This window comes from Eucalyptus grandis, chromosome 2 (assembly GCF_016545825.1).
Source record: "Eucalyptus grandis isolate ANBG69807.140 chromosome 2, ASM1654582v1, whole genome shotgun sequence".
NCBI lineage: Eukaryota > Viridiplantae > Streptophyta > Magnoliopsida > Myrtales > Myrtaceae > Eucalyptus > Eucalyptus grandis.
The window spans coordinates 9,193,339-9,212,078 of NC_052613.1; the positions used below are offsets into that span (position 1 = coordinate 9,193,339).

The 18,740-nt window shown below is 36.8% G+C and overlaps 2 protein-coding genes across 4 annotated transcripts; both read right to left on the minus strand.

Annotated features, from left to right (window-relative positions):
- Window positions 1-974: 974 nt before the first annotated feature.
- Window positions 975-6,116, minus strand: LOC104421683. Of its 3 annotated transcripts, none has more exons than XM_010033726.3 (9): window positions 5,359-6,116; window positions 4,624-4,861; window positions 4,352-4,521; window positions 3,652-3,794; window positions 3,233-3,410; window positions 2,514-3,090; window positions 2,255-2,367; window positions 1,666-1,909; window positions 975-1,535 (listed from the first exon to the last, which is right to left on the minus strand). In XM_010033726.3, exons 1-9 carry the CDS (start codon window positions 5,547-5,549, stop codon window positions 1,308-1,310), a joined length of 2,082 nt encoding a protein of 693 aa, XP_010032028.2. In that variant the 5' UTR covers window positions 5,550-6,116; the 3' UTR covers window positions 975-1,307. The 3 variants fall into 3 exon arrangements, with proteins under 3 accessions (XP_010032028.2, XP_039163570.1, XP_010032038.2); XM_039307636.1 differs by having other exon boundaries at window positions 5,352-5,473; XM_010033736.3 differs by lacking the exon at window positions 5,359-6,116 and adding an exon at window positions 5,251-5,311.
- Window positions 6,117-11,270: 5,154 nt separating this feature from the next.
- Window positions 11,271-12,965, minus strand: LOC104421695 (transcription factor BEE 1). Its single transcript, XM_010033749.3, has 6 exons — window positions 12,505-12,965; window positions 12,303-12,419; window positions 12,145-12,210; window positions 11,997-12,065; window positions 11,802-11,879; window positions 11,271-11,690 (listed from the first exon to the last, which is right to left on the minus strand). The coding sequence occupies exons 1-6, from the start codon at window positions 12,874-12,876 to the stop codon at window positions 11,607-11,609; spliced, it is 786 nt and encodes a 261-aa protein (XP_010032051.2). The 5' UTR covers window positions 12,877-12,965; the 3' UTR covers window positions 11,271-11,606.
- Between the last annotated feature and the right edge of the window lie 5,775 nt (window positions 12,966-18,740).

Sequence of the window (18,740 nt, forward strand, 5' to 3'; positions counted from 1 at the left end):
CTTAGATTCGAATCCATATAACTGATGAGAGAACTAGAATAGATGTTTTCCGTTTCCTACTCTCACGAGCCCAGATCCTTGCATTCTAATCAATCTCTAATTCTAATCTTCCTCCCCAATTTGATATCACAGTGCCGGTATAGAGCGAAATTTCGTTAGATACCGGGACTCTTTGCAATATTTGATTGATCATGTGCGGTGATTGTGACTTACTAGTACACATACGTGTTGGTTTTGGAATCATTGAAATCGATGCGATGAAATTACCTTTAAGAGCATTCGAGGATCATTAACTGTCAATATTTGTAGAGAAATTCCAAGTAGTGTCCTGGACGTACGTGAGATGAATGTAGTATACATGCTACAGTGCAGTTTGCATGTTCAATTGAGTGTATGCAATAGTAGTCCAATGAGATGAGACTGCAAAAAGGATGTAATGCTTCTTGCCACTCGCCAGAACCTGAATAAGCTTTTTTGCTTTCCATTTTTATAACCCAGGATAAAAAAAATATTGTAATTATCATGATCAATCCTATGATTGTCTCCTGCCTAGGAACCTCCCAAACAGGATCAATTCCCGGCAGTTCCCAGTTTGTGGAGCTGGGAATTGACCCTGTTAATCATGGAACTGAACCGATCGATCCAAGCCAGTTCCGGTGTCAATCTAGAAATCAGCTGAGTGCTTCATCTTACCAAGCTTCTCGATCACTCTAGCCTCAGAAATGAGAAGATCTTCCGGAAGACGATACTACCATCTCCTTCTTGAGTGAAGTTGACAGTCCTGCGGACACCCTCGCCTACTCCTAAGGACAAGAACGGCCCTCACCATCTTTCCGTTTTGATCTAGACAGGAGAACTAGTTCGACTAAGCAATCGTGCACTGAGCTTGAACAAAGAAAGAAACAAGACAAGAACAGATGGTCGTTCCAAAATGCGTGAAAAGGTAAATATAAATTAACCCCGAAACACAAGCATAAAGAAACGGTCCAAAAAATTGGACTCTATTTATGCAAAACTCTTCTCTTACTCACTTCAAAAGAATCAGTATACTTAGTAATTCCGTCCGTTGGGTTCCACACAAGAAACCAGGAACAACCCAGAACCTGCCAATTCAGTCCAATTACTGGGTTGGACAGGGTTTGGTGCTCATCCCTATTTCAAATCAGTTATAAATCATCATTTTCCCTTTCAATATTACAGCTCCTATAGTTATCTATGTTCTTTTTGCCCCATTCAATTTTTGAGGACATACACAGATTGGAGAAGATGTAATGTACAAAAACTGTGCACGCGCGTAATTACAGCATTTACTTTTTCTTCTTCTCTTCTTCCTTTCTTTCCACGATGACTGGAGCCGCTGGGATACTGAACCACCAATCCCGCAGTCTCCTCATCAATCTTTCCGTGCCTTTTCTTCTGAAGGGAGAATATCTGGTGAAAATTTCCAAGAAAACGAGTAGCGCCGTGTACTTTCCAGGCAAAAAGGCGATTATCAAAGCTGAGACAATGAGAGCAAGGACAAGTTTCTCGCTAGCCTGGAGAACAGGAGCATTAAAAAATTTATCTTAGTTCTGGAATAATCCAAACTGCTAAGAGTCAATCGACTATCGGCTGAAAACGAACGCGAGAGAGAGAGAGAGAGAGAGAGAGAGAGAGAACTGTTACCTGAGGAAGCGAAGAAAACAATAATGCACGTAGCTTGAGAAGGATTATGTTCCCATCCTGGACAAGCCCTTTGGCTAGAGAGATTCCATTGTGAACAGCCAAAAGCTGCTCGACTGCATTCTTCGCTGGTGGTGCCGTTACCTTAATCTCAAGAGCGGGCCTCCCTCGGTTTTGAAGCCGTGCGAGCATAACGAAAGCCACAATACCAGTGAGCACCAGTGCAGAGAAGTAGCCGAGCCACCCCCTGCAGTGAATTTCAAACAAGTCCAAACTCAAACCAACAAAAATAAATCTGTGCCTTATTATAACCTGTTCAAAAGCTCAATGATCCGACTTGGATTAGAAGAACCAAATCTGCCCTCGATGATTTTTAAGTTTGTGAAATTCGTTTGGTGGGAAGAGAAACAAAAAGAGGACCCCCCTAACTTCCTGCTCCCCTTTTAGGCTTGAACGATGTAGAAGAAAGTAAACGTTGTGCAACAAAACAAGAGTTACGAGATTGCATGTCTCGATGACAAGAAGGCTTTTCTCAAACAGTCAGAAAAAGGAACATTAACAAAGGAAGAGCACTCTTGTACAGCCATATTACCTGCAAATGATGAAAGTGAAACTCAGACAGAATATCGAAGACTTCAAAGGATCATCCCAGTATGCCAGAGAAAGAAGCCAATTTCCAACTGCCTTAATGGGGAACATTAACTCCTACAAATGTTAAATAATTGATGAATTACTACGTAGTCTGCAGTTTTAAAGATGCTGGATGGGAGGGGGAGACACGAAGATAAGTACTTCAGCATCATAAAAAGAAGCCTAAGAATGAAAACAAACACAAAACCATCTAGTGATACCTTCATTACTGCTAAATTTGTATCAATGCCGTTGACTTTAGCTCCATCACAGGATTCTCGCGCCACTACCACTTCCTTGTAGTTGTCCCCAGATTCCTTTACTGCTCTTTCCAGAAAACTCAACTGCCCCACAGAGATCTCACCAACTGGAAGGCCTTCCTCACTGAGATGACTTGAACTGTTACCAGATAAAAAGCCCAAGTTGGAAATCATGGAGACAGATGACATTGAGTACATCCTTCTGTTGAACTTAGAATTACTTCTGTCCGACTCCCTCAAGCATAACAGCTTTGCTAGTGCTTCCATTATTAAGTCTCCCCCTGGAAGTTGATCACAAAGACTGAACATCAAAAGAGCCTCATAGCAGAGAGGACCAGAGGTATTCATATTTTGAATGGCCTGTACACGCAAGATTCCAAGAATAGCCTTGGAAATTGCCTCATCCCTTTCAATACCAGTTATCTGGAATTTGTTTATGAACCTATGCACATAAAGAATCTCTCTGACAATTGCCAGCCAATAATCCCGGCGTTTATGACCTTTAATCTCAGGAAACTCGATAATGACTGGTTCTAATCTGCAAGAACTCAAGAAAGTCAACATCCAAACTCCTAAAAATAGGGAGAAATTCAGAGCCAACAAAGAAAGACAGTTAAACACCTAAAAGAAAAAAGAAAAGAAAAAAGATCAGCTGAGACAAGCATAGTGTCATGCCTTACAAGGATACTGAATTGTACAAGATTGCCTTGTCAAATAATCGAGTACCCAATGGACCAGTCACCTCTGCTCGAACAACTTGTTCTAGTTCATCTGACAAGTCATATCTCTTTGCCTTGTCATAGGATACTACTTGAAAAGCTTCAAAGTAAAGTGCATGATCTGTCAGGGTAAGCCGACCTACACAACCAATAACAGTAACTAAGTGGACATCCAATGCAAACGGAGATGTGAATTCTTCTCCACTATAGAACTTCCATGTTTCAAAGTATGTGCTCTTATGGTGTCATGCTACACACCTCAATATGCACAAGCCAGTTTGACCAGGTAGCAACAGTGATATGTAGTCATCTTAGCTTATGCTTGTTTACTCACAGTAAGATAGGTTAGAAAACTGATTACAACGTATAGAGGTACTTACCAGGCCATGTGGATCTTCCAACATGTTCAAGAATTGGCTGACTGGCGATTTTTCCACCTACTTCAAGGACCTGCTCTCCTCTCAAGGATCTGACAGCAGAAAGGCGGGATGAAGCTGTCTGGCTCTTCAATCTCCTCAGAGCTCTATGAATTGATAAATGCAAGTGCCAAACCTAATGAGTGATTAGTAGCCAATAACATGCCTACAAGAAACTATATAGTGTGGCGGTACCAAACAAAAAACTCATACACATTTGCCTCTGAACATTTCCTCATTAATAGTAATAAATGCTGCATGTTTATCAATCAAGAGTAGATAGTATACTGCATACATATTTATTAGAATATTATCTAGAAGCTTACTTACAAGCCAAAAAATATGAGTTCAAACCTTATCCATAGTAAATTGCCTCTCAGACAGACTAAAATCAGTTACAAAATTACCATTATGTTCTGTACTTTAGTTATCTACCCTCTAATTTAAAAATTTGATACTTAAATCAGCATATCAGTAACACATCCCTGGACGATATGCTGCTGAAACTACAGTATTTAACATCATTACAAGAAGCAACAATTAAGATTCTCATGGCCGTAGGTATTTCGAAAAGAATAATTAGCCAATTGTCAACAACAACCGTCAAGGATGACAGAAATGTAAACAGAGGAAGGACATCAGATATCAAACGGAGAGGATATACCTTTCTAATGCAGAAAGGAACTTGTCATAGATGGGAAATTTGAGCCTTCCACCAGTTGAAGTGCTAAGCACCTCAAAAAGATTTTTGCAAATAATCACATTGGCAATAATAGGAATGGCAGGAGCTATACGAGAGAAAGCCTCTGCTCCAACTGAAACATTTTCATCTACCTATTGGCAATGAGATGAAAAGTAACATAAAAATGCACAAAAAAGGGGTGAATTGAGTATCAAATGAAGACGATACTATAATACAGTTGTCACAGCAATAACCATGTTAAGGGAAGGCAGATTGGACGCTGCAGGACTCTCCCAGGCAACCATCATGTCATAAGTCAGTCGACGGAATTTCTTGTCAGCCAGATGAGCAGTAGCACGTACAGAAAGAGAAAGTGTCATGAAACAGCAAAACTCCAGAAAGTTCCGTGCATAACGTTGTGGATGCTTCACATTATCATGAGCCTCTTCATCGAAGCTTTTCTGAAGTTCACTCATAGAAATGCCAAGTACCCTGCATCATTTAGTTCCGTTGTTGACACAGTTACAATGTCTATCTATCCACTAATCTCTGATGCACGTACAAGACGCATGGTCTACATAAGCAGTACAAAATCGCAGATGTTAGAATAAAGTCTACTAGCTATGAAAAACCGGAAAAAAAGATCCGAGATTCTACTTATCTGTCTCCAGGTGCACTCGCTCTTAGGAGTTAAAATAGCATGCGGTATTATTAACATGCTTACCTGGATACCCTTCTAACCATCTCCAAAAATTCAGAGCACGTAAAACAGAGAACGAATCATGCCACGAAATTCTACATAACCATCTCAAGGCCCACTGGGCTAAAGAACTAAAGCTTGAAAAGTATAAACTGGTGCCACTAAAATGCTTACAGCTTACTTTGAGCATCTTCTAACAACAATATTTGCAATCGGAGAGAGCTCACTGGTCTAAAGAACTAAAGCTTGAAAAGTATAAACTGGTGCCACTAAAATGCTTACAGCTTACTTTGAGCATCTTCTAACAACAATGTTTGCAATCGGAGAGAGCTCCACCATCCAGTTCTTCCCAGCAGCTGCAGACGTTCCCGCATCAACGAATTCATCATCGAACGGGGACCGCCTTCCCATCCACCGCCCAAGCGATCCGTCCCTCACCAGACCCTCTAGCCAATTTCTCGCTTCGCTGGGCCCAGCCATCTTCTGATTATTCAGCAGCACGCAATCAAGGCCAAACGAGACACCGCGCCAATGGCAGCCAAACCCTTTTCAGAAAAACACTTTAACAGCAATCACAGCTGGAACCCATCTACCAGAAGCTCGCTAAGAAAGATAAAGAACATCCAAATTCCTCCCCCGACAAATCCAGCATCGCCATTCTTGCCCCACCAAGCACGAGGGAATCCATCAACGCCAAGATTCCCTCAAAATGACCCGACCCAGATCATCATTTCCATCACTGCTGCGAACCCATCATTCCCTTCAACCCCACACCCATTTCCCGTTCCCGATCCCGATCCCGACCCAAAAAGAAACAACGGGTTTCGACAGAAAGACCCAACTAACACACGTTTGCTTCTTCGAGTGAGCGGATTGGACGGTCGTGTTCTCTGGGTCGTTTCAAGAATCAGAACTTTCGCCTCTGATCAGCCGCAGTTACCAGTTCCTCTGACGATGCGAATCTGCGAAGGTTCGATCCCTGAACAGAACAGAAGGAATGCCACTTGTCCTGTCGCCATCTGATCTCCCTCCCCAGAATCAGGAACTACCGCAGTCACGAGGGGGGGCTTTCCCTTTTCAGTCCGGTCCTATGAACTTTCCCTTTTCGAGGTTTTAGTCCCCTAAACTTTGGAAATTGCATTTTCGCCTCGACAAAAGAAATCGAAATTACACAAATCCCCCAAACTCTCGGTGATTCACGTTTGCCCCTGAATTTTAAACCGTTACGCCGAGTTCTCCTCAATTTTCATTTTGTTGCAACCATTTTCCCTCCTTCTATTTTCTTTTTTCCAAATGCACGTGTCTAACGTGCACTTGTAAATAAAAGATATAGATGAAGGGTTGATGGCTATAATAAAATGAAGGGAAAATGTTATAAATAGTTTATGAACTTTAGTTCAATATGTAATATTGTTCTTAAACTTTTGATTTGTTCAATTTGGATTCTAAAGTATTTGTAGATGTTCAATCTAATCTTATATAAAAATATTGAATGTCATCCTTTTATTAATTCAATTTAATGAAATTTTCTAATTTGACTTTCAATCCGTTAAGTTTGAGCAATAGATTAAAAAAAAAGTTACAAATGAATCATCCACGTAAAATACTCATGTCAAATTAGGATATAATAATTCATGTCACATGTTAAGTTCTTTTTTTCCTTTTCTAAGGTAGATGATTAAAAACATGGACATATTGACTCATCATTTTTTTTTTTAAATTTAATTCATTATATAAGAATTCTAGTCATCAAATAATGTCTTATTTGTCATTTGAACAAATAAAATGACCAAATTGAGCATTTACTAAAAATTCAGAGATTATATTAGAAAAATTAAAAGTCTAATTATTATATTATACACTGAAGTTCAGGATCATCATGTCATTATTCCGAAAAAAAAAGTCAATGAGGTTTTCTGTAACAATAGAAAGTTCAAAGGCGTGTATTACCCACAAAGTTCAAGGGTTTTTCGTGTGTAGTTTCTCCAAAAAGGAAATTACATTACCTCTATACTGTTCATCAATTTTCTTGTTCAATTAAGAAAAATCAAATTATCGATTTGGCTTTAAATGATTAATATACTCTTTTCCCTTGCCGACAGAATAAGAAAGCTGCTTTTCTTTTTAGTGGTCGGGTGGCGTAAGGACTAGATTGCATGTAATTTATCTCTGCGGGTGATTTACTCGACCACATCGGTCCGATGTATTTATGTTCTATTTTGTTATTGTTATTTTTAACTGGACGAGGAAGGAGCAAATTGATTTACTTGTCAATTTTTGCCAAAGGGAATGACGTGCACGGACGGTTTTATCAATATTGAAAATGAAAACTTAACATGAGAGGAGACGTGAACTATAGAAAGAGTTAGAGAAAAAAAACTATGGAAAGAGTTGACTGAGAAAAATTAAACTATAAAAAGTTGACTCATACAATCTTGAAAGTATGTGAAGATCATATCAAACGGTAATTTGAGAGAAGTGACTATAGTGTCAAATTATAAATTAGTATCACTAAAATATCAATTGAAACGAAAACTAGATAGTTCTTTAAATGACTATTATAGTTACCAGTCTATTACTAACAATTCCTAATTAGTCGAGTCCCAATCGAGTCTATCAAACTCTCTTCCCGATCCACCCGTGTAGGGCTAGACTCCCGATCCATCTGGGTTCTTGAGGTGGATGAATCCAAGCAAATGGCTCCATTCACGAGTTCAACCCAATCCAAACACTCTCAATCTATTTCCAAGGGAAAAAGAAGTTCTAACATGTTTTGAGTTACGAATGGGTTTGAGAGAAGCTTGTCAGGCTCGATATTAGGTCAAGCCTAGCTTGGGCCTGCCAGCCAAGTCAAACATGCCAAGACTCTATTCATCGAGACTCGACCATTGATCAGGTCCATTCATGACCAATCTCTGCGATCAAGCCACACCAACGTGGCAATGATGGGCACAAAGTTGAAGATCATAGACTTTACAATGGACTTGGGCTTGCAATCTAATTTAAGCCGGTATCTGTTTCTTCTTGGGCTTGGTACTTTAGGCCTAATTCCTATAGGACTCGCATTGGAAAATGCGAAATACAGAGCCCATTTGAAAATCAAAGTGTAAAAATTATTAAGAATCAAAAGAGAATGTTTCCCTAATGAATTAATTGCTTGAATCTTATCTTTGATGATCAAAAAAATAATTAAGATGGAGTTGGACCTTAATCTTGTCTTTAGTACTATCTTCCCGTTAACGCTATTACTAATCATAACCTCATTAGTCAATTTCGCTTCACCACAAAATGTCTCCTCCAAGTATATTATGAGTCAATTTTGCTTCACCACAAAATGTCTCATCCAAGCATATTATGAGTCAATTTCTCTTCACCACAAAATGTCTCATCCAAGTATATTATCCAATCACGCCTTTAAGAGCAGCATTTGGTGCAATTTGGATGAGGGAGTATCTACTAGATATGTATATTTATCTTTGTTGTTAAAATATCACACACCACTTGTCTACGAGATTTGTATATTTTTTATGTATATGTGATCTCTTTTCACCTATCGACTGAATATTTGAATAGGGCTTTCGAACATGTTTGGACAAGCAAGCGTCTACTATCACTATCAGTCTTCAGGCATGCATCTTCTTCAAATATGCATCTTTATTTCTATATTAAAACATCACACATCGCTTGTTTATGGGTTTTGTATAATCTTTATATATACGTGATCTCCCTTCACTTATCAGTCAAACTTTTGGATCTGATTTCTAATATATTTAGATGAGAGAGCATCCACTATCGATTTTCAAATATGCATATATCACACACCACTTCATTATAGGTTTGTATACATATGATTTTCCTTTGTCTATGAATTAAATTTTTGGATAGGACTTTTGAACATAGTATCGAAGTTAGGTTTTGCTTCAGCCTATTTCGTGTGTGCAGTTCCCCATGTCGTTCCCGATCCAACTTGCGTGCAATAGGCAGAACCGCAGGGCAGGAAATGGTTTTTATTTATTTATTTCTTTTGTCCATTTTTCCCAAGTGAATCGATCCCAAAACTATTCCATACCTCTCGACAAGCACCAACGACTCCATTGGAGATAACTTCATGATGGAGGATGAGCAACCTCATGATTGGATCCTTGAACTTGCCCATCTTAGCAGGTAGTCATCATCTTTTCGACTTGACCCCAAATCTAGATTTGGGAATATAACACTTCCTATTCAATTGCCCTTGGGACCCTCGAATTCCTCTCCCACCACACTTGTTCATGCACACTCCAACAGGAAAGAGAGAGACCCTAGCAGAAGGGTCAAAAGGGGTCAAAGAAAGCGATTGTGTGCAAAAGGAAACAAAAGCATCTTTAAAATTAATAAGCGATATCAGGTAGAGAAAAGCAAGATCCACAACGTCGACATAGTAAGTAACGAGACGGACAGTAGGTGGACATTAATGTAAGTGGATCACATTCAATGTTCAAGAAGAGATCGCTATACTATTTAGGCTCCATTTGTTTCGTGAAATCTGAATCACTTAAAAAAAATCTTAAAAATAATCGTACGTATCACTTGAAATATTTTGTCGATGAAAAGGTTCTCCAACTCATTCAATTATAGAATAGTTTTGAAATCAGTATTCATATGTCTATGTACTAAGTTGAATTCTCATGAGCACTCATGGTCTTTTTCTTTTGAGAGAAGCTTGCACTAGTACTTGCACTTGCAACTACTAGCGTGTTCTGGCCCCATTCAAGCTGTCCTCCTCTCACTATCGACGAGACCCCCCGTGGATATACATTGCATCTCGCTTTCTGTTCTTCAATTATTTAAGCCAAAGGAACGAAACAAAAAACCCCGAAATCTTGGTTTGTGTGGCTTCTCAAATCCAATCATTCACTCCTTTGAGTTGGCCACATCCATGAGAGCATTTCGTCCATTTTGCGGATATAGTATTCTTTAGGTTTTTGGTCGACGTGGAATGGGCTAGCTACAAAAGCTCCTTTGCCTCAGGGTCCACTCCATTTGTAATTCTTTGTGGACCTTCGATATATATTGAGACACATATATACTAGCGCCAAAAAACAGGGAATTAAGATTTGATTTGATTTGATACTTTTTTGCTACTTAGGAGGAAAGTTCTAAACCTCATTATTGGAACAAGAGAGTTGTCACGTTACATTCATAATAAAAGGTGTAAAGGAGTTGTTTCTTTCAATTTAAGGTCATTCCTCAATGGACAGGAGTTTTTGGACGTAGTGGCCATTGATGGGAAGTTCAAAGCTCGGTTGACCAGGGCCATGAGCTTGAAACTCAAGTAGCTATGGCTGCGATCTTGAGGTGGCAAGAGAAGAGATATAGAGAGACGTTGAAAGAGAGAATGAAAGAGTGAAAAGACATGAATGCCATTATCCGGCACCATAGAGAGAGAAGAGGAGAGAAGTGTTGTGGCTGCGAGCTCAAGCTGTGTGTTCACCATGGCTAAAGCTACAGCCATGGAAGAAAAAAGAAGAAAAAGCGCTGGCGAGAGAGACCTAAGTCAATATTTCTTTAATGCTGTTATGTTCATGTCAACAAAATTCATCACCAGACTAAAAGAAGGACGAAAGGTGTAACTTTTTAAAAAAACATATGAACGGGTTTGGACTAAAATACTTTAGATGGATGATTTTAAATTTCGAATAGAAGTAGGAGGTCATTAATGCCATGTTCTTAAAACAAAAGAGCAGGGGAAGGTATTAAGCTCGTGGGCTAATGTGGGAGGGAATCTACGCCAGTGCGCATAATTAGACAAATCAAACCAGGTCAAAAGCCGTGGAGAATCTCTTAAAAAATATATTCATGGGGTCATCTCGCGATCACTACATGATTGTGGAGTCTCATGCAATGCTTCGTTTTCAAGTTCAATCTTTAATCAATGTGCCCTTTAGAAATGCTTTTGGATATATTCATATCATGTTGTCTAGCTAGGGAACATGCTTCCAAGCCAATTTTAATAAAAAGCCACAACGAAAATTAGAGTGAGAATTGCCCACCAGATTGCATTATGTCTAGATGAGTGCATACTAGCGTAGCATCAGAAATTTGAGACAACGAACGAATGAAAGGTACGACAAAGTCTTTTTATTTATTTATTAAAGAGACGCCAAATTAGAATTTAGAACATCAAATTATTATTATATTAAATGCTACATGTTGCGCACATTTTCACAAATAACGGGATTAAACCCTCATCTTGAAGCACAATATATGAGTAATACAGGAGCTAATCACAATCAAAAGTCATATGTGGTCTCCATAAACCCTAGGTAATCGATAATAATTCTAAAATTACTTATTGTCAACCTCTTTTAAATATGAATCTATCTGATTCAGAAGAGAAGAACTATCATAATCCCTCATTTTCTATGAGGGATATTACAAGTATACAATTTTTTTTTTTAATGAGCCAAAGGGGTATGGAAAAAACTTGCTCTAAAATGGAAAATTCCACTGAGCTTCTTCATGCTTCTTTTGGGTAACATCAGAAGAGGTGAGAAATCAAGGGTGTGAACTTGGATGGAAGTTGGCATGTCCTAGTCTCATCAAACTCTCCAACTCCCTATTCCCGTACATCTGTTCCCTCTGCAATGTACAACATCCAACATTTAATAATTTCAAGGAAAATTCGAAATTTAAAAGAATATTAGAGGAGTGAATCAAAGATATGATTTCAGATACAAAAACAACCACCACCTGCAGTGTTTCTATTGCATCTGCCTCTGAATTGAAATCATAATATGAGCTTGCTGCTTCAAGTTTCATGGAGAGAAACTAAATAGAACAAAAAGGAAATGGAACATTATTTTACTATTTTTGGATATAAATGGAAAGTAAAAGAAAAATGAAGGACCAAAATGATTTTTTTTTTTGTTGGGTATTACCACTCACCTCAACTTGACTCTGCAATGACTTGACATAGTTAATGATCTCATCCAACATCACTGCCATTCCCATGGTCTGCAATTTTGAAGTTCAATCTGATCAGATCTGGACATAATAATGAAATTTAGGCAAGAAAGGAAGAATATTGCTTTACCTGATAGCACCCTGGAACAAGATCCTGCAGATACCTCAGTCTCTCTTTGATTTTCCCTCTTCTCACCTGAGTAGATACAGCTAGGAAAAATCAACACCAGTAATTCATGAAGGGCTTAATCAATGTTTTCTGCCATAGAAAGAGAGAAAATTACTTACCCTTTCTGCTAAACTGTGGCTATCAGTGGCCTGGCCTCTTCTAGCTCTAACGTGAACCACTTCCTTTGGCTTCTCTTCTTTCTCGCTACGTTTCCTTCTCTTTGCCTTTCCTAAACTCTGAGAACACCAGAAAGTTTGTCATGTACAGCTACTGCACAAGTAAAGTGATGTGATATATGTAGACATGGTTTTTTCTCTTAACCTCTGTATCTGACTTTTGAAGTGGAGATGAAACAATTCCTGAGCTGCTTTCAGCCGGTAATCCGGACACCTTTCGCTTTCTTTCTTCATACGAATCGTCTCCGGCACTGAGCGGTGCAAGATTTTGCTCGTAAGGATGGAAAATGCCCGGGAAAACGTTGGCCCAGTTGCTGGGGAAATCAGGGACCACCGGTTGCAAAAACAAGGGATTGTCACTAGAGAGAATTGCAGAGCTATGAAAGTCGGAGGAGGGATGAGAATTGATGGCACTCGGGTTTGATCCAGTGAAGTCGTTCGTGGGTTCGACCATGTCGATGTCGAGCAAAGAAGAGAAGGGTTGAAAGCACTGCAGTTCTCTTGCGAATTCAGCCATTGATGGAGCTTGGTGAGTTTCTGTGTTCTTTCTTGTATTAGCCAACAGAGAACGGGAATTTGGAGCTCTTGGAGATGCTTTCGAAAGGTTTGTGTACTTATATGGTAACGTTAGTTACTTAACGACAAATTTACATGATAAGTTCATTTTAATAATAAAGTTCTTGAAGTATAAGAAAAAAATAGTCAAGGAATACCTAATTTTTTTTCTTCAAATGCATCCTTTTTTTTCTTCGTGATATCATACCTAATAAGGTAAAGAGAGGCATCTACTATTAGAAAATTTATTTTCATTTTATCGTATGATAAATCACATTAATTTAACAGAGTTTGAGATGGGAGAAGGTTCGAATTTGAACACAGATGCTAGAGCAGAATTCATAATAGGTACATCCCTTTTTTTTAGAAATATATTTGAAATTTGTAGAATGTATCAAGTTGTTCATCACTTATATCGTGCAAGATACAATCGACTTAAAACGCATTGTCAAGAAAATTTAAATGATGTACAATCGTTTTAAACACCATAATTGTTTACTCACAAAATATAATTATTTATATATGGTCATGCGAAATTTAGTGCATGCGATACTTTTTGATTATGCAATTGAAATGGAGAAACTTCATAACTTAATTAGAATACATTTCAATATTTCACCATGATTTTATTCAAAAATCCAAAGACATTTAGTATTGTGAAAATAAGTCATTTTTTTTGTATCATAATACATAAAAAATTAGTAAAAATAATTTTGTATGTATTCAAGAGGATGTAATATGCCCTGAGAAAAGAGTAGTAAAGCTTTGAATTTTGGAAAGCCCACGTGGCACCCATTTTCCACTGTTGTGTTCCCTTGTAGGCCCCCATACTAGCTTGGTAAGGGGATGTATATCCAAAAGCTCTACCCCATGAAAATTGTTGGGGCCAACTCAATGATATGAAAAGAACAGCTTAGCTACAAATTTCTTTATATGTTACATTAGTTAGTTTTTTAGGTAAAAAAAAAATGAAGTTCCTTATTCTTTCTAATTTTCCAAAAAAAATTCAAAGTTAATTTTCTATAATACGATATATATTTAAATCATTCGACTCAATTAATCTCTATGAACGCTCGTGAATTATCTTATCCAAATGTATCTAATAACATCGTGTTTGGTTGTATAGATTTTTAGTCAGGATAAGATATGAAATTCAAGAATTTTGCGATGTTGAATTATAGTAATAAAACCGAATACGTATATATCCTATCATGTCCATTGTTTGGTGGAAATACCATATCGGTGTATATAAACCTGAAAATGTACAAATGGAGATGGTAAAAGTATCTCATGATCCAGTACTAAAAAAACCACGAATGCACAAATGGAGATAGCATCTATCAATCCCCCATAATTATTGCACAATCTAAATCTTAAACAACAAAGAAGCTCATTGCATATTCTAGGGCCACACACATAACTATGACAAGAAATTTTAGCAAGCACCGGCAATATCAACGAGATTAAGTACCTAGTGAATGTCAAATCTAGTAAGAGAGAAAACACAATCATTCACCTTTGCGATTCCAAAAGGTATAGTATTTTGACTCCCTCGCCACTTTCATGAAACTTTAATATGAACCATAAAGCTACAGAGAAAGAGTTTCGACTCTTGTTACTTTTGTAAGCTGTTGACGTAAACCAGAGAGTTATGGAGAAGAAAGAACTTTGGCTCTCTGGCCATTTTCGTGGAGTTTTGACATGAACCAAAGACTTGCAAAGAAGTCATGAACCTCATGAACTAGTGATACAAAGGAGAAGAGGATGAGGTTTTTTTTTTTCTAGAAATCTCGTTGCCCCTCATTTTGTTTTAAAATTATAAATATCCCTTTAAAATTTGAATTTGTTTATTTAAAATATGAGTTCTTCTACTTCATTTGTATTTATTTAATTATTTATTATTTTCCCTCTCTTTTTAATTTCTTTTTTATTCCTTTCCATTGTTCCTTAATAAAATTTTTATTAAATGATAAATTATAAAGTATACCTAAAATATGTAATAGATATAAATACTAAATACATTTATATAAATATGTAAATAAAAATAGGAATATATAAAAAAATTTCCATTTTATTTTTTATATTAGACTTTAAATATTATTTAAATTTTTACAAATATATTTTAATTTTTTTAATTTAAGACGTTTGTTATTTAAGAAAAATATTTTTATACCTATGACAAATCTCATCCATTTTTTATCCCACCTCCCCTGTAATTTTTTTTATTTATTTAGGCTCCATCCCTCTTATATCCAATCTTATCATATCCTAACTTTATCATAATTACTAGATGTAGCCTTTACTCATGGGATTTTGGGTGTGACACTTAAAATCATTATGAATGAGAGACAAAATTTCCACACGAATTTTGTTGCATCCAAATCAATCAGTCAATGACTCGATCAAAGTTTCCAAATTTATCACACATTCTGCATATTATCACTTCGAAGAACCAATGTTGATCATATAAATGAGACAAATCTCTTGAAAATCAAATTATTAAGTGAGACACAAATCGGGGCATAATATCATATCTTATAGTGACCATCAACTATTGTTATTAGGTTCTCCATATCATTTCGATTCCAATCATTCCTATATTGTAGTCACATATGTGGCATTTGAACATGTGGCTAAGGTTCTAATTATGTCTAGATACAAATGTTAATTAATTCTTTTAGCAGTGTCAACTTTTTTAGTCTTCACAGATCTTAAAGATATATTTGTTATTACGACAGTCCTTCTATTTTGCAAATGACATAATAACCAATGTTAAACATATATATTTGGCTATAATGTTGTTGCATTTATTCTACGGTCAACATTCAACTTCCCCATAATTTACTTTAATATAGATTTGTCCTTGGGGTTGAAAATTGAATTAGACAATTAATTGCTTGATAATAGCTTAATAGTGTGAATGACCTACACTGCATTCGATCGACCGACTTGTAGAGGATTTTCCAACATAGGAAAGCTGACCTAGGATTAATGCAGAGGACAATAGGGTTCTGACACGTGGCAATGACAATGTCGATAGAACTCTTAATCCTAAAATTTTCTTTGAATCTAATATTAAGACGAGCACGTCCAATAAAGGTGGACAACCAATTCAACTCTGTCTCAATCTAATAAGGATACCATCTTTCACATTTCCGTGAATCTCACGGTTGATTTCGATTGTCCAATAATGCAATCTTATCCACACCTTTTTTCTTTGGAAATCTCAACTACATTTGACTCCCATCTCTCTACTCCTCTTCCAATCACCACAAATTTCTTCGCAAACAAAACCCTAATCGATGCCAAATTGCCCATGCTTATGGTACTACAAGTTATTTTTAGCTAGACAATTAAAAAGGCCACATCCCATTTCCCATAGCGAGATATTTGTTGATTTGGGAGGAGTTTGACTTTGACCCATGAAGGTTTTATGGAGGTGAATGAGTGGATGGTCCAACAAAAAGTTCTATGGCAGCTTTTTCTGCCTATGCATGGAAACAATTATAGGGGAGAGTTGTACTTCTTGATCTAAAATGGTCGCATTCAATTTTTGCTGCCAGATTGACGGTCTCCCAATTTGATTCTTACTTCTTTATTTCTTTTAATGTCATTAAAAATCTAAAACCGACAATTCACGACATGTTTAACTCAAAACTAATTTCCACTTTCCAAAAAATCTCAAACCGGCACTCCTAAACTAAATCTACACTCTATTGACATTCCATTAAACATCCCGTCAAAATGCATACGGGTCAATATATGAATTTTTTCACGTTGAATCTATGATTCTTCTTGTCATATTCATCTTGAGGTGTATGCCATGTGTATTGATACATATACATTTTGATTTATATATGATGAAATACTAATAAAGGGTAGGTTTGAGTTGGAAGTATCGGTTTAGGAGTATTGGTAAGATGAAAATTAATTTGGCATACATGTATCATGAGGTACTGACTTGGAATTTTTCATTAGATTAAAATTAGATTAAGGTAGACGTGTTATGAGGTACTGCATTAGGATTTTTAAAGATATAAAATTCTTTTTCTTTTTCCTCTAAGAGGACAACTCTCATTTCTGGTAAGGCTCCTTCTCCTCTGATTTTGTTTTTAGTCGGCTGTTATGAAGTTTTTGGCCGGTAGCTCATTTGACCGATTGAGACAAGCAGGCATAAAGATAGAAAACTAATTAGGTGACAATTAATTTTGAGATTGAAAATGATACAACAAAAAAATTAATGCGAACCTAAAGATTAGGTGCCCTAACAAACCACTTGCTGCCCCAAATATTACAAAGTTGAGGAGAGATCTAAAAAGTCAAAAGTATATTGTGAGGATTATGTTGGGATCGGTGGCTATGGATCTTCCGACCAGCATAATCAAAGTCTTGATAACATAATGGATTTACCAAACCTTTGTAAACAGCTTTTGGACGTAAGACGGGGAGTCTCGGAATCTTTCTCCGACAGCAAATATTCTGCTTTCTAGATCCTGTGTCTTTTCTCCCTCGGCTTTCCCAGCACCAGCAGAGAATTCTGGATTTAATAATTTGAAATTTTTTCATAAAAAATGAATGTTTGTGTGGGTTTAAAAACTTAGTTGACTTATAATATTTTGGTTTTCAATTATCATATATGCCTAAATATTTTTTGTTGATCTTGAAAATGTTGTTCGTTGATTCATTTTTATAAATAATATAAGTGATTATTTTTTAAAATAAATATTTTTTAGATTATTAATTTTTGGCGAAATAAAACGCGTGATTATATGAGACGATTTGTTTTTATGAGAGGGAATCTGGGGGTTTGAGAACGAACAAAATCAGCCGACATGAAACTTGGTTTTGAGAGGGGCCTAATGAACTTGGGCTTCGTTGCTGGATAGGTCAAGGACCGGGCTGGATACATGTGGGTTAAAAAAATTAAAAAAAGATTGACAACTATGGCCAGGTCTCATATTGGTACACATCCCTTTTGTGACGCAAATAGTATTTGAACTTTGACTCGTTACGCAATATTATTTCTAAACTCTTAATTTATTTATTATGGTCCATGAATTATTTAGTAAATGGTCAATTTAATCTCTAAATTATGTGAGAATGACATAAATGAAACAACCACATTGAAATTTGTCAATATTTCATGAACCAAATTGAATTGAGTAGAAGTCTTAAGATAACAGTGTACATTGTGCCAAATTACAGGGACCACATTACACAAAAAAGAAGTTCAAAGACGAAATTACACATTAAATCAAAGTTCATGGACTATATTTTTTAACATCCCTAAATTATTCAATTCACTAACTCTTTTTTTTTTTTTTTTTTTTCTGGCAGTGACAACATTTCCTGTGATTATTACTATTAATGTTATTATTGTGATGTTATTACCTTGACATGCATAGCTTTGTTGGATGTCCACTAAATGACACATTTGAGGGACTTTAATGTTACATGAACAGATGATGAAGATAAAAGCCAAGATAGAGAAATTGCTCAGGCAAGAACCTTATGCCTGCAAATTAGATGTGGCCCAATTAAAAAAGAGCTCGAAGAAGTGTTTGATCTACTTCGCGCGGAAAGCATTCTCCTTTCTTTTTTTTTCGTTTTCTTTTTATTTTTATTTATTTATTTATTTATTTATTTTTATTTTTTTGTGGAGAATTCCGACGACACGATCCTTTCGGAGTGAACTTTCACGTATCAAACCGATCGATAACTCTAGCTGATCCACTAAAATGGGAACCGTCGTCAATAAAATGAAACTAGTGGCTTAGGAATTATACGAAGGTATTGATAGTGGCTAGGGTTTTGGCACTAATCACC